General features: G+C 42.7%; 1 protein-coding gene across 2 annotated transcripts in view; it reads left to right on the forward strand.

Moving 5' to 3' along the window:
- PARVA (parvin alpha) overlaps positions 1-23,570 on the forward strand; it is a 141,092-nt gene that overhangs the window by 113,246 nt on the left and 4,276 nt on the right. Inside the window, exons 6-12 of one of the 2 annotated variants that reach the window (XM_016135434.2) lie at positions 2,315-2,430; positions 5,816-5,874; positions 8,289-8,308; positions 9,630-9,691; positions 10,381-10,449; positions 13,339-13,440; positions 14,168-16,304. In XM_016135434.2, the coding sequence (XP_015990920.2) occupies positions 2,315-2,430; positions 5,816-5,874; positions 8,289-8,308; positions 9,630-9,691; positions 10,381-10,449; positions 13,339-13,440; positions 14,168-14,353 (614 nt within the window). In that variant the 3' untranslated portion in view covers positions 14,354-16,304. Of the gene's footprint in view, positions 1-2,314; positions 2,431-5,815; positions 5,875-8,288; positions 8,309-9,629; positions 9,692-10,380; positions 10,450-13,338; positions 13,441-14,167; positions 16,305-23,570 lie in introns of those variants that run through there. The other variant, XM_016135435.2, reaches the window with a different exon arrangement.

The following is a 23,570-nucleotide window of genomic DNA, read 5'->3' on the forward strand; positions in this document are numbered from 1 at the left end:
GTTGAATGTCGTAGGTTGTGTTTCTTTTTGCTTGTCTTGAATTATTTCCGTCATAGATTTCCAGAACTGAGATGAATTACTAGGTCGGAGGGAATAATTATCTCAATGGCTAGCTCCCTGTGATGCCTCAGGGCTTCCAGAAATGCTAGGCCTGTTTACAAGCGGCAGTGGTTTCTTCCATAAGGAATGTGGCAGGCACAGCTCCTGGGGGAAGTTCCATTTCTCCTGTTATCATCCCTGGCAGTTTCTGAGGATGTTGTGTTGTCTTTCCCGCAGGATAAAGGTGGTGAGGAGAAGCAGCTGTGGGTAAGCTGCAGTTAGGACCCAGGGACCAGAGCAGTTTTACTTTTTTTATGTTTTGCCTAATGGCTTTTAAAACAAAGGATTTCTATGCTTAAAAATAATTGAAAACCACTAGTCGAAACTATCCCCTTGCTATTGGACATAGTATTTTCCAGATTTTTTTTCAGCAATAATATATTACACAATAATTCACATCTTTGTACACGTAGTATTGTGTGAGAAACTGTGTAATTTCTTTCGAAAAAGAAAAAAAATTCCCAGGAGGACAGAGCACTCATTGAAAAAGTCTGACCTCTGTACGGTTCTTACGAAATAGTTCTGTATTGCTCACCGAGACAGTGGAGATGATGTACAATGTCACCAGTGTGTAAAAACAACCTTTTTGACCACAGCTTTTCCAGCATTATGTTTTGTCACTAAAGGAGAGGTAGCAAATGTCGTACGACTCTCGGTGACTGGACCAATGGTGCGGCAGTTCTGATCAGAAGGGCAAAGCTGACGTTGCCTGTCTGCGGTGAGCACACCACGTCAGTGGGTCAGTCTCACGCCGGGAGCCTTTTTCGTGGCTCTAACTGTGGATAAAACGTTTGACAACACCCAGAAGCCCAGAAGTGAAAACTTCTGGGAGGCAGAGTTAGAAGCCGATCAGCTGCTATTTGCTGGTGGTGTTGAGCTGCTGTTCATAGTCAGTAGAAAACCTTCTCTGAAGTAGCGGTGATAACAAGAAACTCTAATGAGTTCCCAAGGAATGTCTGACTCATATCCTTTTCTTGGTGTTTTCTCAAAGCTTCTGTTAAAGCAGACTCATCAATCCCAGGGCAGACAGAATGACACCCTCATACTGGGCCCGGTTAATGCTAAGTACACAAAATGTTCATTTTCATTGTTGTTGTTCTTTCCTTAAATGCCCCCTGTAATGAAGAGCCATGACACTTGTAGGACTGTGAAGGCAGGGAAAGTATCTGGTGAATCTTCCCTTTTATGCAAAGTAAAGGGGAGAAAGTCGATGTGATTTAATTGCCCAGATGCCAGGCACTTTCTCATAAATTATAATAAAAAAGATCAACCATTCCTAGGCATCTGTTACAGGCTCAGAGCTTTGCCTACATTATCTCTGAAAGTTCTTACAACATACATTTCTTCACAGGAGTGGTTATGCCCATTTGTGAGGATGAGCAGGTCCTGTGGGTGGCCTCTCCAAGGTCATGTAGGCAGTAAATAAACGGTAGAGTTGTCGAGTCGGTCTGCCCAACCATGTGCGTGCCCCACGACATCGGTCTTTTTCTCCTCTCATCTACTGAGAAAACTACAACCCCGTAGTTGCCCAATCTCCTCTAGTGTAAATGGCTTTATATCCAGCACATTGCTCGGTAGCTGTAGAGACCAGGTGGGTCATAAATATCTTCTCCCCATTATTGCCTAAGGGACATTGCCTACGCTGACCACACATGGCCTTCAAGAGAGCAACAAAGCCCATTAGATGTCTCTCATGCCTTCCTCCAAAGATCTTAGAGCCCTGTACAAAGGAAGGGATCCAGTGTTCCTGACACAGTGTCCATTTGTTGAGGGACTGCTTTGATTAGAGCCTTGGGACACAGGTAGTGGTGATAACTCAAAGAGTGTGCAGTCAGGTGGAAAGGGAAGGGGGATGCCAAGCAGACATACCCATGGTTATTAGAATAGAGTGAACAAGAACATAGAGGCGGTGGAAAACTGATCTGAACCCAGAATTCAGCAGTTGTCAGGGTCTCTATGAAAACCTTGGGTTAGAGGAAAGAGGCATTACACTGGAAATCCAGCAATAACATGATCCAAGAAACAGCTCCATGGGATCTGGCCAAGAATGAGGGGGCCTAGGATGAGGGCTATGATGACCAAGAGTATCCCCTGATCCTTAGCGGTGGGATAAAAGGGGCCATGGGTGTGGGAGTGCTACATTTTGGATATCTGTATATATCTGCCTAGAACCTCGAAGAAAATTCTCTAATTTTTAAATCACCTTTTATTTCAGCTGTTCATGCCAAGAGCCTGGTAGCCATCTTGCATCTGCTGGTTGCTCTTTCCCAGTATTTCAGGGCACCAATCCGACTCCCAGACCATGTTTCTATCCAAGTGGTTGTAGTCCAGGTAAGACACATATCACTACAAATATCTGAACACTTAAACAGGTGTCTCGGAGGCTGAGTTCCTATGAGCGCTAAGGCACACTGGGTAGCTTATTAGAAGAACAGCTGAATGAATGCTGTGTCCTTGGTTGTGCTACATGTTGGGAGGCACGTGAGTGAGCTTGCCGATGCATGTGAGCTTGTCCCTCCCTGATAAGTATACAAAGGGTTGGAAGAGTATGTGTTTGTATATGAGATATAGCCTTGTGTGAGTATGTGCCTGGGGTTTACATGTTTTTGTCAAGAGGGTGTCTGTGTAATATATATTTGAGAGTGCATGGTGTGTTGTGTCACGTGTATAGTAGGATCAAGAGGAAAGATGTATCCCTGTGTGTGTGCATGCACGTACATGCCCTGCAAACCATAGGGAATCATTTTTTGATTAAGTGATACACAGGTATTGGGAAAAGACAGATATCTGTGTATGTGAGTGTGTGAGAGAGAGAGAAAGAGAGGGAAAAGGGGTAGAGGGAGAGAGGGAGAGAGACCGAGAGACCAAGACCCCGACTGGCCATGCCCGTATTGAGGGGAACTGTCACTTTTCACCCGCCCAGAGAAGCACAGCTGGGATCTCAAGTCATCTTTTCCAGATTGTTGGATGGAATTTCCATTCACATATGGCTGTGTAATTTCCACAATGAGGGTGTGCACTCTCCCTGTGACTACCTCACTCTGCTCCTAACCCCATTAGATACTCAAATTCAATTTTATTTTCCAACTTTATGCCATTTAGCAAAAGGTCATCATTTTGTTTGCTTGTTTCTGTTCTTTTCCAAATAAACACACTGCAAGGGAGAATTCCCCTCATAGGCAGCTCCCTGGTTATCCAGGGTTCTTGAATAAAGATTCATACAGCAGTTCTGCGATCTTTTGGTGAAGAAGAGCCTGGAAGGCTGATAAGCTTTGCCTGAGCAGGCCAGGCCAGTTTCTAGGACAAAAGGTCTTCGAGCTGAGTTTTCAGGGTTCAGATATTAATGGGAGAGGAAGAGGACCTGAGGATGCTGCTCAATCAGTTGCTTAGTTGTATCCTAACGAAAAAGTATTTGTTTTTTTATATATACCTTCTGGGTTCTGAACATGCTAAACATCAAAGGGGTATAAGAGGAACGACACCTTGGCCTGCCTGCCAAGAGATAAGAAGCAGAGAGGGCTATCAGAAACCTATAGTCAATGAGAATGTATGTGGGTCAGACACTAAGTGCCGCTGACTGAAAGGGACTAATTGGCCTCATTTATTGAGCACTCCACCGTGTCAGGCTAAGCATGGTGCTAAGCACTGATGTCTGCTGTGGATATGTGGCCAGCCCAGAGCATCCTGGAACAGGCATCTTCCTGGTGAATCCAGACCATCTCTCTTGTGTTATTTTTACCAATCGATGTGTAAATACATTATATATTTTTTAAAATTATGATTCAAGATCTTAACTAGAAAAAGGTATGGCTCCTATTTTGAAAGAGTGGTCACTGCAAGCCCATGACTTATGCCTTATTTTGAGCTCAATTATGGGCCATCTGAAGGCTGGTTTAATTTCTCCTGTAGGCAGTTCCGTTAGCATGAGAGGGGAAAGAGGACGCATTACATAAAATGGCATCCATGTATATCAGGTTTTATAGAGTGTTTTGCTGTATCAAGTTAAACAGGCACAGAAGCAGGACTCAAAATTGGCTATGAGTCACTGAGCTATAGAAGGAACTCTTTAGGGAACGAATAATGGATTGAGGTGAATCAGGATGCTGTATGAGGGGTTATTTAACCCAGATTTCTTTTCCATTCTGTATAAAAGCATTTAATTCTGCATGAAGTTGAAGATGAAATTTTATGTCTGTAAATAGCCTCACAAGACAGGGACAGATTCCATTAGCCCTATGTGAAAATTTTACATATGTTAAAGCCGAATTTGGAAAAAGTTGTGATTTATCCTCACTGGATTGCCTTTAATGACTATTTTTCCTTCCTTTTTTGCTTTGATAGTCCATTCTTCTTAATCTACTCCAGATATACTCTTGGCCTTTATCCAGCTATACCTTTCCTTCTGTAAAATATTTTGCAAGGACACTAGATTCTGTGGCTATTGGGAATGTGAAAAGAAATGCTGGAAGTGTGGGCTGGGGGGTCAAGGCTGGTTTGGGCTGAGACACCAGAGCTTGGAATGGTCCTTCTTGACATCTCAGCCCTTGTGGAAGATGAATTTGCTCCGGCCACTGTTTTTCATGCCAGACTGTCCTCCAAGTGCCTGGTACCTGACTGAGAAGGGACTTGATAAAATGAATCTTCCTTCTCGCGCCCATTCTTCCTGAATGCTAACACTCTTTCAGTGGCTCCCATACCCACACAAAGAATTTTAAACTCTAACCAGCACTTAGCTGACTCCCCATTAACTAATGGCACCTGCCCTCCAAACGGCCTTCTGAATACATTGTGCTCTCCTGACTCTGCCTTTTTGCTCAGGCCGTTTCTCCCCCTGGAATGGCTTCTCCTCCATGACTGGCTAGAACCTATGTGTCCTCTAAGTTCCAGCTCAAGGACTCTTCCCCTTAGCAGGCTTCCCTGACCATCCCAGCTGAAAGTACCTGCTTTTATCCTGTATTCAGCACTTCCTCTCGCAATTCCAGAAACTGTCATATATTCCATAGTATTTGCTCCAAGTCTAACACAAGGGCTTGTACATAGAAGGCACTGATTAACGAAATAAAGAGGATGAATTGACAGGAGGAGATGGAATAGATGTCAGATGGATGGATGAGTGTGTGGATGGATGGATCGGTAGGGGGGCTTCAAAAGTGCTTAACCTTTTCTCAGAGGATAAACTAGTGACCTGAAGACTGTACTACTTACTTAAAAGCTCCCATATTTATCATTAAAACAAAAACAAAAACAAAAACAAAACAAAACAAAAAACTCTCTCTCTCTTTAAATTATCCAAGTTGGCTTCAGTTGGTCCACCCCAGCCCCCAGCTAAATGTGTTTCTCAGCTTCCCTCTGTGGCCCCAGCTGGAAGGCAGACACACCCTGGCCTTCATTTCCATTTGGTTTCTGCAGATTACTCCAGGAGGCAAACAGTTTGCTTCCAGCAGAATGTCTTCCAATAAAGAAAGAAAAGATTCACCATCCAAGAAACAGCCTACTTGTTTGGACTAAACACTAATTGCGCTTAAGTACGAATGGTACGGTCCAGACCCGGGAAGTCAGGGACCTCGGTTCACTTCTAGCGGATCTCTCATCTCCAGAGTCATTTCTTAAATACCAGTAACTTTCTCAGTATCAGGAATGCTAATCAGTTGTTTGTATTTTACTCAAGCATATTTTTCTCTCCTTCTCCCAATCCTTCTCCCTACCCCCGTTTCAGAAACGAGAAGGAATCCTCCAGTCTCGGCAAATCCAAGAGGAAATAACTGGTAACACAGAGTATGTCAACACCATTGTTGCCAGCGATTCTGTAATGGAACACAGATGTTTCTCCGAAATTCGTCCATTTGCTGATATTTAGTTTTCATTTATTGGGATTGCAAGAGGGATTAGACTTCAGCCAATGATTATAGTTTAGCCTTTTCCATGCATTCAAAACATGTCTCTCAATGCTTAAGGTACAAACTTGGGTGGGGAAGTGGGGAGAGAGAATTAGTAGTGATTGAAAAATTCTAATTTTGTGGCACTCCAGGAAAAAAGTACCCAAAAAAGCCAACCAGCATGAAATCGTCATGCCATAAACATGGAGTTGAATTTAAATTGTTAACCTTCAAAAGGACATTTTTCTTCCTTTTCTGAATCTGATTTATTTGGTCATGTGCCATGACCCAGAACGCCCCTCTACTTCAGAGTGGAGTGTTTTTTGTTTTTTGTTTTATTTTTTGTTATTTTTTTTTCCCATTTATATTAAGAAATTGGAATATCAGAACATAAGAGATTTGCCATGGGGAAGACAGGTTTTGATCTTAAGCAAAAAGAGCAGGTCGCTGAGTGTGGGTTTGAGATCGCTGGGCAGACCTGAGCCCTGGCCACATGCAAACAGTCAAATTTGTTTTCATCATCCTCTGCTCCCCCAACTTCCCTCTATGTTCCCTCGAACAAGAAGAGCTCAATGAGAAAAGCAGAGATCTCTAAGCCAGCCTGACTTGAGTTCAAGTCCAGAAGCTGCCACTTACTCACCAGTGAGTCCCTTAACTTCTCTGACCTGTTTCATCATCTCTGAAGTGGGGAGCATTTTCCTAACCAGAGAGATTACGAGGACTCAACGTGGTGTCAGCCTTGCCCCCTTTCCCTTGCCCTTCACCGCTCTTTTCTAGTTTTTCCTCATCACAGCCAACCCACACCATCCAAGCCTTGTCCAGTCTCTAGGAAACACACGCCCCCTCCCCAGTTGTGGCTCACGGGGGTTCAGGGTGGTGTCTGTCTGGACCACACTGTGTATGTGCCTTAAAAAGGGCCCAGAGGTATGGGCATTTCGGGGCCAGGGTAGGATAAACATGTGAAGTGACTCTTCCCCAGATGCCTCGTTTATGGCCTGTGGACACCCTGTCAGGCACTCCAGGGCCCAGTCTTGGCAGTTGAGGGGACAGTTGATCTATAAGGCACACTAATTCTTGGCCCTGGTTCTGTAAGGGGTGGGAGGGGAGCTGCCCTGTTTCGGCCCTGCTGGGAAAAGAGCAGAATTCCTCACTGTCCTCCTACACACCTCCCCTACCCTTTGCTGGGCTTGTCCGTGCCCTATGTTTCACTTTCTGGAAAAGAGGAAGACATATCTGAGGGGAGGGTGGCCCGTGAGCAACTCTCAAATGAGGGAACATGAAGTTTCGGCTTTCTGAGCAATCTCCCAGCTGCTCATCACGCCTTCTGGCATCTCTCTGCCATCTTGCCCCATAGACATGCATGTGGTTGCAGACTCCTGCATTGATAACATGGTACAGTTTATGAAGCATTTTTGTATCTATTGATGTTCATAAAAAACACATGAAGCAATGATTACCCCTCCTAAAACCCCACAGCTCAAAGGTGGAGAAGGAGACCATCACTGGTCCATCCTACAGTTAACTCCACATGCATTATTCCTTCCAGTACACTACCTGCACATCATTTAATTGGTGACAGATGCAGTTGGAATAAACTAGTATAAGAACCAAAAACATATTGAGAAAAAAATGTATTGAGCATTTACTATACCCTAGGAATTATGCTAGTTTTTCTACATATTAAATTATTTAATGTTCACAATATTCTGTTGAAGTGTGTACCATTATTGTCCTCATTTTAGAGATAAGAGACTTGGTGTCCAGAGAGGTTTGGTAGCTCTCTCAAGGTCACACAGTAAGCAAATGGCTCTGTGGGATTTAAACCTAAGTAATCTGTCTTTAATGCTTGTGCTCTTAGTACTTTACTACTTCACTACTGTGAATGTAGTTCCAGTTTCTACCCTCCTTAAGAAAACCTATCCTGGGTCAAGGGCAGATGCAGCTTGGTGGATATCACAGGATGGACAAACTTGATCTTCTTAAGCAGTCTGGGCAGTGAAATTCCACCTTGGGGTGGTGCTCAAGCTCTGTTCCTAAAACGGGGTTAGGAATCTTGAACTCCTGAGTCCAATATTCTTTCTCAACTATAAGCAACAGTGTGATTTCTATTTAAGGTCCTTTAAGTATTTCTTATATTAGGTTCTGTGCGAACACTAGTATATCGCTAAGCAGAGGGAAAAATAGGTAACGTGGTAAAGACCACTGGTAATTGAAGACAGTGCAGAATAAAATGCCGAGGAAGGAAGCTTTCTGGGCGCTTTAACCAAGGGCAAGAAGAGAAAATTCACAATTTTTTTCTCCTTTTTCCTACAGGGCTCTTTCCGGAAGGCATGGTGAGTTGCATAAGATTGTCCTCTGGTGCTAGTGACTGCCACGGGGGTCTAGTTAATTCTGCAGCAGCTGGAAAGAACAGGCACTCAGCTTGCTTCCTGCGTGTGTCTGCACCAGCCCGGTGACAGGGCCACTTGGTAGGGAGGGTCAGCTTACTGGTGGGAAGAGGAAAACTAACCACAGCTGCACAGTCCTTTCACAAGTAACCAGACCATTGACATTGCCGGGCTTTCCGATGGGTTCTGGGCATTTGCAGAGCAGTCTTGCTCTAAATGTATTGTGGGAGTAAAGGAGGGAGGTGTATTTACACGCTTGGACTGTCCCTTCTCCCTACTCTGCCCAGCCCTTCTAGAAGCTGCCTTTCACCTCTTTCCTCATCACACCTCCTGCCTCTCCCATTTCCCAGAACTTTGAGTTTGTTTATAAAGTCCGAATGTCAGAGATCTCAATCAGCTTCCTGGCAGTCTCAGATTTACCCATCGGTGCAAGAGGAGGAAAAGGCAGGCCCAGGACCACAGACCTTCCCAGCCTCAGAGCTCCCCGCCACTATTTCACCTCTCAGTTCAGAGAACATGGGCGCTATGGCAAGGAGAGACCCTGCAGGGGCCATGGCTCTGCTCTTTTCTATGATCTTTTATTTACTACAGATATTTTGAACTATTCCAATAATGCCAATAACAGTTCAGGTTTACGGAGCACAAACATACATTCTCGTATTTCATCCTCATGACACACCTGGGGGAGGTTCATTTCTCAGATGGCATTTTAGAGAAGAGGAAACTGAGACACAAAGAAATGAAATGATGACATCACTCAGGAAGAGGCATTCACATCCTGTCCTCAGGCTCCCTGATTCCCAGTCCGCTTACCTACGTGTTCTACCAGGAAGTTTGTCTTGGTCATCCTAGTTTTGAAAATTAGGTGAAGTATTTGATATTTGGATAACATTCATCCTCCAAAAAGCTCCAGAAACACTTTAGAACCATAATTAAATTATGATGTAATGAAATACAAAGATTGAAAAGAAATGACCAGTTCCAAGTCAAAGTGCCTGAAAAAGGCCCCAACCGCGGTTCAAAAGAGAGTTGACATAGGGGGTGGACAGGACAGATGGACAGACACGTAGACAAAGGGAAGGAGAGAGAGAAAGAATCAACTCCCAGATCCCTGCCCTAAACCTAGATTTCAGAGTTCCCAGCACAGCCTCATCCTCCAAAGGAGTCTAGCTGACCATTGACTTTAAAGACTTGTTGCTGGGACCTGGGGTGGGCTTCCCACCAGGAATCAACTCTGTATTCCACTTGACATTTTCCTCCTTTTCAGAACGTGATGCCTTCGACACCTTGTTCGACCATGCACCAGACAAGCTCAATGTCGTAAAAAAGGTGAGGAAGGAGGCGGGGGTGGGGGGGGAGGCAGGGGAAGAAGTGAGATGTAGCAAAACATTTTAGGAAAAGCCATTCCTACAGCTTGCAAGCTTCCTGAAACTTGGATCTCTGCCAACATGGGGCTTTCCGGCTTGATGTCCAGTTTACCTGTCTGGTTATCACTGGATACCTCCTCTAGTCCCCCGCGTGACAATGTCTCTCGGGGGTTCTGAGGCTGCTAGCATCCTGTGTCCACTCGCACTGAATCCCCCACCATCCTTGCCTCATAGGCGGGGTTTGGGAGGAGGGACTCAGTGGAGTCATTTCTTCTCTGGCCCCTTTCCTAATTTTCCTTTGGCCACCTGCCCTTGGCCCCAGACACTCCACCTCTCACTCTGCCCTCTCAAGACTCCCTGCTCCTTTCAGAGTCCTAAAACTGGCCATTTAAATCACATAGTGTATGGGACCGCAAGTTCTGGGGACCATCTTTTCCTGTGAACTCAAGGCACTTTGCAGAAGAGCCTCATAGGCTGCTCATCCTCAGCTCAACACAGTGATCACCCCACACAATGAGTGCTCTTGGCTGGGCCTTGTCATCTGTGATCACACAGGTCCTTGTCCTCACGGTGGAGTCACGGAGGCAGCCTCCAGGGTCTGCCACTGCCGAGAGCCTCCATCTCAGTCGCCAGCCTGTGCTTCTCTTTTAGACTCTCATCACCTTTGTGAACAAGCACCTGAATAAACTGAACCTGGAGGTCACGGAACTGGAAACCCAGGTGAGTGGCAGCCGTGAGTGCAGGGTAAGGGGCAAGGTCCTGCTCAACGGCCACCATTCCAGGTTCCCTGTACCTGCGCTGCCAGGAGGGCTCTCCACACTGACCGCGAGGCTTTTCCAGGAGGAAGGGGATCCTACTCCACTCAGGCGAATTGCTAAAGAACAAGTACATTCTCTTAATTACAATCCAATGACCAAATTCTGGTAATTTTAACATTGATATAATACATTAAGTTGAACTATGAAACTGCTGACATTTGACTACTTTTGACAATGACATAGTTCAAAGAAACACTCTATATTCAAATTTTGCCAGTTGTCCTAATATTCTCACATGCTACATTTAGTTGTTATGTCTCTTTATCTATCTATCTATCTATCTATCTATCTATCTATTATCATAGAATAGATCTTCAGCTTTTCTTTGCATGGCATTGCTATTTTTGAAGAGTGAAGGCCATGTGGTTCATTGAATGTCTCTAAATTCTTTCCCCCAGAATTAGATTCAGGTTACGTATTTTCAGTACCACCACCAAAGTAATGCTGTGTTCTTCTCACTTTTGTCCGTCAGTCCCACTACTAGTGATAATGACTTTGATCATTTGAGTAAGTCAGTGCCCACCAAATCTCCCCACTATAAAGCCCCACCACACACGCACACTTTATAACTAATCTTCGTTGGGAGATACTTTAAGACTGTGTAATGTATCCCGTTTCCCAAACTTCTTTTATGTGTGATGAATTTCTAAAGTGTGATTTTCTACTGAGCACGTGGGTACTTCCTGTTATTTTAAAAAGGAATTCCTGGGTCTGTGCCTGAGCTGTATGTCTGAGTGTGTCTACATTCTGTGAAATGAGCTTTATATATATACTCTTTTAGGAGTTAGAGAATGCTCTGGAAATGTGATGTTTCCTTGGGTGAGCTAGAATGGGCTCTGGAACTTTCACTTCAGGGAGCACTACAGAAGGGGGCCCTGCCGAGCGTGCACAGTGTCTGTCTGCGGGCATTAACATCAGGGGATCAGAAAGAGCAGTCGGGGGTGGGAGCGGTCTAAGCCAGTGGCGCTCAGATCTGTGACTAAACTCTGACCCTAACCCAAGGTCCTCCCCTGAGCTGACAGACTGGATTCTTTTATTCTCGATCCAGTCAAGCCTCAGCCAGAATGAGGCCCAGTTAACTAGTTCCATGGGAGGGCCTTAATTTTGACACAGATGCTGGGGTCTGCTCTCTCATTGTCTACCCCGGGGTGGCCTGGAATGAGTCACACTCAGGCCCTACTGCCTGAGGTGAAGGCCAGATGGCTGGAGGCTGGGAGGAAACTGCTCCCAAGTCAACTTTGTGCTCAGGATCAGACGCCCATAACAAAGGCTGAGCCACAGGACCACCAGCCGGTCACCCAGCAGAGCTCAGACTCTAGGCCCAATCCACATTCCAGGCAATTTAGGCTAGTTTTTTTTTTTTTTTTTAAGTTTCTTAAGACAATTCTAAGAATTATGGCCTCTTGCGAACCCTAGCGACTATTATTTATGCCCACAAACATTTGGTGGCCCTGCCTCCTTTGAAAGGTCTGGAATATCAGATATGCATCTGACCTCTATATCTATGCTCAGGCCATCCTCCGTACCTGCACACCTACTCCTTCCAAATTCTCCCCAGCCCACAGGCCTCCATTCCCCCTACAAAGCCTGCTCCGAGTGCGTACACACTGCCTCCTGCTTTCTCTTGAGCAGAAGACCTGCATCCCTATGCTTATTCTTGGCATCATGCCCATACCCAGTCAGACTGGGACAATGTAGACATGCCAATTCACCTCTCATACACATCTTCAGCATGTGGGAGGAAACCAGAGTACCCAGAGAAAACCCACACAGACCACAGACATGGGGAGAATGCGCCAACTCCATGCAGACAGTGGCCCTGGCCAGTAAATCAGTTTTTTTCCCCTCATCATCATTATGAAGTAAGGATGTTATTTGAAGACCTGCTATAGTTAGTATTTATTAGGTGTAGCCTACATATGCCAGTGTTCTAGTCACTTTACACATATTAACTGGTTTAGTCCTTATGATAACCCTATGAGGTAGACTACACTATTGTCATCTCCATTTTACAGCTGAGAAAAATGAAGTACAGAGAACTCGCATAACTTGCTCAAGTCACACAGCCAGTTAGTAGAGCTGGAAGCCTAGCTCCAGAGCCCACATTCGTAACAACTATGCTTTACTGCCTCTCAAGCAATGCTAAAGTGAGATCTTTGCCTCTCAAGCAGCAATAAAGTGAGAGGTGAGAAAGGAAAATGTCCAGACCTATATGACACTGGCGTTCTTTCTCTATTCATAAAGCAAAAGTCACCCTTAGTAGCCTCATGCCATTGGCCTCGGACATCCCTTTTCCCTCCTTCCTCTGTCCCGCCCTAGCTAACGCCTGCTTATCCCTCAGATCTCCATTCAGGCAATGCCTCCTCCAGAAGCCATTCCTGTTGCCTTCAGTGGAAGGGAGTGACCTTTGTCACACTCACACAGGCCAACGTGCTTCCCTCCATCAGAGTAGCTGGTGCATTTGTTCCACATCATTCTTCCCACTGTGAGCTCCTTAAGGGCAAGGGCCACACCTGACCCATCTCTGTGGTCCCCATGCCAGATCAGGGCTTAATGCATGGTCATTACTCAAAAAATCTTTCATCAGTTGAGGTCTGGACCAGCCAGACGTGGGCCGGGCCTGCCACAGCGCACACCTTCCTATCTCTGGCCACTGGCCCTTGCCCTCTTCCAGTGGCCTGCCTGGGGGTGTAGCCTTTGAGGGATTGACATGGACAATGACGAACCCCCAGGGTGGGGCTGGACTTGGGGATCAGGGGTCCAGTGCCTTCACCTGGCTCTCCCCTTCCAGTTTGCAGACGGGGTATACCTGGTGCTGCTCATGGGGCTCCTGGAGGGCTATTTCGTGCCCCTGCACAGCTTCTTCCTGACCCCGGACAGCTTTGAACAGAAGGTAAGGGGAGGTGATGTCAAAGTTGGTCCTAGACCACTGGCCCTGATTTATCTGCCTACAGATATGCTGGGGCCATCTGGGAAAAAGGCAGCAGCTTCCTATCTGCCCAGGGTCTTCAGTGGTTGGATGAGGGGCCCATTCTGATGAGTAGTGGAGCTAGGAAAGAGCTACCTGCAGACCACAGATCATCCTGGCCCTGGTTCCCTAGCCATATGTTCCTGCCAGGTCCCATAGCTCTGCCTCATCTCTCTTTAGGGGTGACAGGGAAAGTGGTTGCAGGGCTGGTCAGACCTGAAGACACACGTTCAACCTAACGACTCTCATAGGCCACCACAGCCCACGTGTGAGACAAGGGGCAGTTAGTCCAAAGCAGAAGACCTTCTCTGCCTCTTAACCATGTCTTACTATCTCATCCTTTCAACTATATGCACTAATATTTCTTAAAGTCCCAGCAGTTGACACAGGAACACAGTAGGGCAGGAAGAGGGTTTTGAACTTTTCCGAGAGTGCTCACCAACAGCAGGCTGGGATAAGCCAGCTCGTACTCTGCATGGCCTACTCATTTTGGTAGCCTCATTTCTCCTTCACGTTAGAGCCTCGTTTTAGCTCAGCCTCTTCCCCTCTCGTTACAGTGTTGGCTCTATCACTTCCCAGGGTCATGTCCCAGGAGCCCCAAAGGTCCGGGAATAACTGTGCAATGATATATGCCCTGCATTTCTTTTTCCAGGTCTTGAATGTCTCTTTTGCCTTTGAGCTCATGCAAGATGGAGGGTTGGAAAAGCCAAAGCCAAGGCCAGAAGGTACTTTGCCCTTTCCTTGGGTGTGTGACAAGATGACGAGACCCTCTTCCTGCATGCGAGTTTTTGGGGCACAGGGCAAGGCTCATGATAGCAGAGGGAAGTTTCTTTCCTGAAGCCTCTTCCATTTTCAGGAAAAGGTGGGACAGGGCACAGCTGCCTAGTCCTGGAGATCCTTTTTGAGCTGCAAATCACATAGTTGTAGATGAAAAAGAACCTGAAATCCCTTGCATAGGATTACAGGGGTAAGAGCTGAGCAGACACGGCACAGGGCAGAGGTGCTGCTGCAGGAACTGCCCTGTGCCCAATTTCCAGGTTCTTCGGTCCCTGAACAGGGTGCTGCTCTGCCACAGAGCAGTATCTCAGCCAGGAGGGGGAAGTTGCAGGAGTCATCACTGGCAGCTCTGCTCTGAGCATAATTGCCTTTCCTGTCCTGTGCCCACTCCAATTCTGTCCAAGAATGATTTGTTGGGCTTGGGTTGAAAATGTGAGACTGAAAAAAAATGCACAAGGAACAAAATGCTCCAGCAGCCTTCTTGTGCTGGCACTTGGAGCTATGTGTGCATTTGTGCATGTAGGAGGCATGTGTCTTCAGTAGTCTTCTTGATACGGATGTTTATTTTGTGCCACTGAGTGAAATATTCCATTTTACCATGCTAGTGCGTCAACGCTGTGTTGCAGACCATTTTCCGTTTATGTCGGTTTGGAACCTTAATAATGCCATTTGTGGGCCCTTTGCTTGTACTTTCCCAGGTGTTTAAAGGCATGTGGTCAAGTAGGGTTTGCGTGCTTTCACTTCCCATTGCTGCCTCTGCTATGAGCTCCTCTACCCAAACCTCCACATAGACAGTTTGTCAACTGTCCAGTGGGCCTGAGACCCCATAGATCATGATATACTGAGATGGGTAGGCCATCCCTGACCTCAAGGCACTTGCAGCCACCCAGGGGAGAGAAAAGATGTACCCAGTCACCAGAACAGGAGGACAGTTCTGATAACTGCAATGAAAGGTGTACAACTAAGAGAGTGTGAAAATTGAGGAGGTGATGTTCGCTTCTGTCTGGGGTGGGGGTTGGTTTGATGGTGATGTTGATAATTGTGCTAAACCATAAGGATCATGTAGGGCTTTTGTTTGAAGATTAAGATAGAGGGGCTGCAGTACAAGTGGTGGCTGAACTTTACCCAAACTAGTACCCCTTCCAAGAAGCTCCAAAACCAACACACCTTGTGGGTAGCTTTAGACCAACCAGAGAACCTCCCAACCAGCTCTACATGTGACATACCCAAAGTGCAGACTTGGCTGGCATCAGAGCCTTGCTAAAATGACTCCTGCTCCATGGGTCAGCCCTTGCACAACAGCTTGTCACAGCCAGCCAGCCTGAGGGTCAGTCCCCCCCACTGATGTGCTGACAGCAATCACAACTCAATTATAACAGAAGAGGACACACAATACACACAAGGGACACCCTGAAGCATTCAGCTCAGGTGACCAGGGAGACTGTACCACTGGGCCTCATAGCACACATATTATACAAGTCCACTCTGCCAAGACCTGGAGACGTGGCAGGTCTACCTAATGCACAGAAACAAACACAGGGAGTCAGCCAAAATGAGAAGACAAAGAAACATGTCCCAAATAAAAGAACAAGAAAAGAATCCAGAAAAAGAATGCAATGAGATAGAGACAAGCAATCTACGAGCTACAGAGTTTTAAATACTGCTTATAAGGATGCTCATTGATCTTAGGGGAAGAATAGATGAACTTAGTGGTAACTTCAGCAAAAAGATACAAAATATAAACAGAGATAGAAAACATGAAAATGAACCAGTCAGAAATGAAAAATACAATAACCGAAAAGAAGACTACATTAGAGGGAATCAACAATAGATTAGATGAAACAGAGGACTGAATTGGTGATCTAATAGAAAAAAGGTAGTGGAAAACATTCAACTGAAACAGCAAAAAGAAAAATTTTTTTTAAATAAGGATAGTTTAAGGGACCTCTGGGACATTAAGCATACCCACATTCACATCACAGGCATATCAGAGGAGAAGAGAAGGCAAGGGACTGAAAACCTATTTGAAGAAATAATGACTGAAAACTTCTCTAACCTGGCAAAAAAAAATTAGACATACAAGTCCAGGAAGCGCAGAGAATCCCAACCAAGATAAACCCAAAGAGGCCTACACCAAGATACACCATAATTAAAATATCAAAGGTTAAAAACAGAGAACCTTAAAAATAGCAAGAGAAAAGAAGTCAGTTACATACAAGGAAGCATCCATAAGAATGTCATCTGATTTCTCAACAGACACTTTGCAGGCCAGAAAGGAATGACAGGAAATGTTCAAAATGATGAAAGGCAAAGACCCCTGACAAAGATTGCTCTACCCAGCAAGGCTATCATTCAAAATCAAAGGAGAGATAAAGAGCTTCCCAGACAAGTAAAAGCTAAAGAAGTTCATCACCATTAAACCAGTATTACAAGAAATAGTAAAGGGACTTCTTTAATAAGATCAAACATATGAATAAGAAAATGTAGGAGAGAAAAAAATTCTTACTGACAAAGGCAAACATTTAGTAAAAGCAGTGGATCAGCTAACTATAAAGCTAGTGCAAAGGTTAAAAGATGAAAGTAGGAAGATCATGTAATTTGACAATAAATTAAAAGATGTAGAGAAACACACACAAAAAAAGTAAAAAAGAATGACAAAAACATAAAAAGAGGGTGAGTAAAAATTGTAGTGATTTTAGAATGTTTTTGAACTTAAGCAACCATCAACTTGAAACAGATCACTATAAACATAGCTTGGCATATGTGAAACACATAGTTACAACAAAAAATCTATAAGCTATATAAGAAATAAAAAGGAATTCAAATATAACACTATAGAAAGTCATCAACATACAAGAGAAGACAGCAAGAGAGTAAGACAGGAATAGAGTACAAAACATTCAGAAAACAGTTCATAAAATGGGCATAACTACATACCTATTAATAATTAATTTAAATGGGCTAAATGCTCCAATCACAAGACACGGGGTGGCTAATTGGATAAGAAAACAAGGCATATATATATATATATAGCCTATAAGAGACCTCTGTCAGATCGAAGGACACAAACTGAAAGTAAAGGGATGGAAAAATACATTTCACAAAAATGGAAACAAAAAAGCTGAGCAGTAATACTTCTATGAAACAAAATCAACTTTAAAACAAAGGCTGTAACAGTGGACAAAAAAATATATTTTAAAGTGATAAAGGGATCCAATCCAACCAAACATAACTCTTGTCAACATTTTCACACTCAACATAGCAGCACCTAAATATGTAAATCAAATATTGATGGAAATAAAGAAAGAGATCCACAGTGATACAGTAACGGTAGAGGATTTTAGCACCTCATTGACATCCAGACATAAAATCAAGAAAAACAGTTGCCTTAAATGACACACTATACCAGATAGAGATTTAATTGACGTTTTTAGAATATATTACCGTAAAGCAGCAGAATATACATTTTTTTCAAATGCATATAGAACATTTTCCAGGATAAATCACATTAGATCCCAAAACAAGCCTCAATAAATTTAAGAAGAATGAAATCATATCAAGCATCTTCTCTAATAAGATCTCAATAATATGCAACTAGAAATCAAAAGAAGAAAACTGAAAAACACACAAACACATGGAGGCCAAATAACATTCGGACAACCTGGAAGAAATAAATTCCTAGAAACACACAATCTTCCAAGACTGAATCAGGAAGAAACAAAAGATCTAAATAGGCCAATAACTACAAACAAACTCAAATCATCAGTCGATACAACTTCCAACAAACCGAAGTCCTAAACCATATGGCTTCACAGGTGAATTTTACCAAACATTCAAAGAAGAATTAATACCTATTCTTCTCAAACTATTCCAAAAAAAACTGAAGAGGAAGGAAGGCTCCAAAACTCATTTTACAAGGCCAATATTACCCTAATTAACAAAACCAAAGACACAATAAAAAGAATTATAGGCCAATATCTCCGATAAATATAATTGCAGAATGTCTCCACAAAATATAAGCAAACTGAATTCAACGATACATTAAAAAGATCATACACCACAGTGAAGTGGGATTTATTCCTGGGTTGCAGGGTTGGTTCAGTATTTGCAAATCAATTAACATGATATGCCACATACAAAATGAAAGATTAAAATTATATGATATTAATAGATCTAGAAAAAGCATTTGAAAAATTTCAACATCCATTCATAAAAACTCTCAACAAAGTGGGGATAAATGGAACATATCTCAACATAATAAAGGCTATATATGACAAACCTACAGCTAACATTCTCAATGGTGAAAAGCTGAAAGCTTTTTCTTTAAGATCAGAGACAAGACAAGGATGTTTATTTTCGTCTCTTTTATTCAACTTTGTTTTGGAAATCCTAGCCACAGCAATAAGAAATAAAAGGCATACAATGTAGAAAAGAAGTAGTAAAACTGTCACTATTTGCAGATGACATGATGCCATATAGAAAGAACCCTAAAGATTACACCAAAAAACTATTAAAATAATTTAGTAAAGTAGCAGGATACAAAATATTCAAAAATCAGGTGAAGTTTTATATACCAGTAACCAACTATCAGAAAGGGAAATTAATAAAACAATCCCAATTACAGTTGTATCACATAGAATAAAATATCTATGAATAAAATTAATGAAGGAGGTAAAAGACCTCTACTCAGAAAACTATAAGACATTGAAGAAGTCGAAGAAGATACAAACAAGTGGAAGCATAAACCATGTTTATGGAAAGGGATTAACATCATTAAAATGTCCATACTACCCAAAGCACTCTACAAATTCAGTGTAATCCCTATCAAAATACCAATGGTGGCTGGAGGCATCACTATGCTCGACTTCAAATTATACTACAAAGTGACAGTAATCAAAATGGCATGGTACTGGCAGCAAAACAGACACAGGGACCAGTGGAACAGAATCAAGAGTACAGAAGTAAACTCATATTTATATGTACAATAATTTTTGACAAAAAAGCCAAAAACATACAGTGGAGAAAGGAAAGCCTCTTCAATAAATGGTGCTTAAGAAACTGGAAAGCCACCTGCAAAAGAATGAAACTAGACTGTTGTCTATCACCACATACCAAAAGCATACCAAAAGTAGCTCAAAATGAATTAAAGACCTGAAACAATAAAATGCATAGAAGAAAACATAGGAACTAAATTCAAGGACCTTGGACTTAAAGAGGATTTTATGAATTTTACCTCAAAAGCAAGGGAAGTAAAAGCTAAAATAAATGAATGGGACTACTTCAAACTAAAAAGCTTCTGCTCAGCAAAAGAAATTGTCAACAAGGTAAAGAGACAGCCATCCAATTGGGAAAATATATTTGCAAGGAATACCTCTGATGAGGGCCTAATATCTAAAATATACAAAGAACTCATACAACTCAATAACAACCAAAAAAACAAATTATCCAATCAAAAAAACAAACTATCCAATCAAGGACCTAAGCAGACACTTCTCCCTAGAGGACTTACAGATGGCCAACAAATATTTGAAAAGATGTTCAACATCACTAGCTGTTAGGGAAATGCAAATCAAAACCACAATGAGATACCATTCACACCTGTTAGAATAGCTATCATCAACAGGACAAGTAATAAGAAATGTTGGAGAAGACACAAAGAAATAGGAACCCTCTTCAAAAAACTAAAACTTGACCTGCCATATGATCCAGCAATCCCTCTACTGGGTATTTACTCCAAAGACTTGAAAATTATATCCAAAAAGTTATTTGCACACCGATATTCATAGCAGCATTATTCACAGTGGCCAGGACATGGAAGCAGCCAAAGTGTCCTACAATAGATGATTGGCTAAAGTAGCTGTGGTATATATATACAATGGAATATTACTCAGCCATAAAAAGAGATGAAATACTGCCATTCGCAATAACAGGGATGGACCTAGAACTAATGGTGCTAAGCAAAATAAGCCAGATGGAAAATGTTAAAAATCACATGATATCACTTATATGTGGGATATAAACCTAAAAGCAACAAATGAACCAGACAAAGAGATACATAGACTATACACTAGTGCTTACCAGAGGGTAGGGGGTCGGGGAGGAGGGGGCAGGTAGACGGTTAAATGGGGTCAAATATAGAGGGGTGGAGATGAAGTGTGTAAAGGGGATCAAATATATGGTAGCTGAAAGAAACTGGACTTTGGTAATCACACAATAGAATATATAGATGTCAAATTATAATGTACACCTGAAAATTATATAATTGTATTAACCAATGTTACCCCAATAAACTTAATTTTTAAACAGTTAAAAAAACAGCAGTGGCATTTTTCACAGAACTGGAACAAATGACCCTAAAAGTTGTGTCAACTGCAAAAGAACCCCAATAGCCAAAGCAATCTTGACAAAGAACAACAAAGTTGGAGATATCACGCTGCCTGATATCTAACCATCTTACAAGGCTATAGTGTCAAAACAGCATGATGCTGGCATAAAAACTGATGCATAGATCAATGGAACAGAATAGAGAGCCCAGAAATAAACACACACCTGTATAGTCAGTTAATCTGTGACAATGGAGGCAAAAATATACAATACGGTAAAGAAATTCTCTTCAATAAATAGTGCCAAGAAAACCAGACATGCAAAAACATGACACGAGACCACTTTCTTACATCACATACAAGAATAAACTCAAAATGGATTAAAGACTTAAGTGTAAGACCTGAAACCATAAAACTCCCAGAAGAAACCATAGGCAGCAAACTCTGTGACATTGTTCTTAGCAGTATATTTTGGGGGAGGGAGATCTCTTCTCAATCAAAGGAAACAAAAGGAAAAATAAACAAATGGGTCTACATCAAACCAAAAAGTTCATGCATAGTGAAGGAAATCAAATAAAAAGACGACATGCTGAATGGGAGAAGTTATTCTCAATGATACATCAAATAAGGGGTTACTATCCAAAATATGTAAGGAATTGATTGCAACTTATCACCAAAAAACAAATAATCTGATTAAAAAGTAGGCAGAGGACCTGAATAGACTTTTCTCTGAGGAGGACATACAGAGGGACAACAGACATGAAAAGATGTTCGATATCACTAATGATCAGGGAAATGCAAATTAAAACCACAATGAGCTATTACCTCACACCTGTCAAAACAGCTATCATTAATAAATTAACAAGTGTTGATGAGGATGTGGAAAAAAGAGGACTCTCATGCACTGTTGGTGAGATTGCAAATTGGTGCAGCCACTATGGAAAACAATACGGAAGTTCCTCAAAAAATTAAAAATAGAACCACCATATGACCCAGCAATTACACTCCTGGGAATTTATTCAAAGAAACCGAAAATGCTAATTTGAAAAGATATGTGCACCTTTATGTTCATTGCAACATTATGTACAATAGCCAAAGGAGCAACCAAGGGTCTTTTGATAAACTAATGGATAGAGAAGAGGTGGTACATGTATACAGTGGAATATTTCTCAGCCATAAAAAGAATGAAATCTTGCCATTTGTGAAAACATGAATGGACATAGAGGATGTTATGCTAAGTGAAATTAAGTCAGAGAAAGACAAATACCAGATGATTTCATTCATATGTGGAATCTAAAAAAGCAAATTAACAAACTCATACAGAGAACAAATTGATGGTTGCTGGATGGGAGGGGATTTAGGTGAAAAAGGTGAAGGGATCAAGTACAAATTGGCAGTTATAATATAGTACGAAGATGTGAAGTACAGCATAGAGAATATACTCAATAACATTGTAATAACTATGTATGGTGTCAAATGGATACTAGAAGTATCAAGATGGTCTCTCCACAAGTTATATAAATGTCTAATCACTATGTTGCATTCCTGAAACTAATATATTGTATGTGAACTGTAATTGAAAAAATGTTTTAAAGCATAAAGGTACAGGCATCCCCAAAAGGATAGTGGTGAGAGTAAGAGTCCTTCCTGGGGAATGGATTGGGGCTCAGTTATTTAGACAAAAGAGCATGTGATACAGCCCTGGGTCCAGTCCCTACCCCACCATCTGCGTGACCTTTGGCAACTTACCCTGCCTGAGCCTATTGTTCATGTCTATAAAAATGGAACTCCTACAGACATGCGCATTACAGGATTAGATGTGACAATGCCTGATGCATAGCACCTGACATCTAATAATTAATATAAGTAGTCACCTATTTGGCTGGAATATTAAGAGTGTGAATTGAGTAATGGTTGATGAGGATAAAGCAAGCTGATGTTAGGCCCTAGAGGGACTTAAGGTCAAGGCAGAAAGTTCAGACTTTTTTCTGTAGGAAGTGGGAGTCATGGAACATTCTTAAGCAGGTGAGTGGCATGTTCAGAGGTCTGTTTCAGCGAGGTCATTTGGAAGGCAGTGTGAAGAACGGATGTTTAGATATAGAGCACCATCAGCAGCACTGGGGAGCCCAGGAGGGAAATTTTTAAGCTTGGGGAGAGACGTAAGGATGTCAGCTTTGAAAACCTTGAGGCTGACACCTGGGCATTGGCCAGGCAGAACTGAGGGTGAGGGACAGATCAGGACTGTGATTATATAATGGGAAGTCTTCCACTCGTTGGAAGCCAACATGCTAAGAAAGTATGGAACAACAGGAAAGCTGTAAAGGAAAGAGTTAATGACAGTATCTTGTGGGAATACCTTTATTTGTAAAAGTTGGAGGAGAAAGCAGGTAACTCAGACGAGAGAAGTGGATTGTGTAGATGTTGGTTGGGTCCCTGTCTCATGCCTCATTCCAGACCTCAATAATTATCAGCCCTAGCCAACAAAAGCCACCTCTTATTTTAAGTAAGAGCCTAGTCACTGCTAGAAGAGGACCTCTAGCAAGATTGGTGTCCCTCTCGGGGGTCTGTCCCTGGCAAGGCCACTCTAGCATCCTAAAGCCATTAGGAATGGACTCTGAGTATCCTGTGGCCAGATGATAATCACCCTACCTGCCGCTGGATAGAAGAGACATAGCAGGAGAGCTCTGGCGAGCATTTCTGCTTATTTTCTTGAGCTGCTTAATATGAAGCTTTCTGGTTACTGATTGGAAGTACTCCTTATACTTCAGTTTTCAGACATCATTTCCCTCAGGGCAGTTTTCCCGATATCGATTCACCTATAGGGATAGTTCGGCATGTAGATGACATTTCTTGTGCAATTACTGAACTGCTTAATATGAAACATCCTGACCAATGTCAATGGAAAAACATCTGTTTTATTCGTTATTACCCTGGGCATCATGCCCATGCTGAAGA

This window comes from Rousettus aegyptiacus, unplaced genomic scaffold (genome assembly GCF_014176215.1).
Source record: "Rousettus aegyptiacus isolate mRouAeg1 unplaced genomic scaffold, mRouAeg1.p scaffold_m13_p_5, whole genome shotgun sequence".
Lineage (NCBI taxonomy): Eukaryota > Metazoa > Chordata > Mammalia > Chiroptera > Pteropodidae > Rousettus > Rousettus aegyptiacus.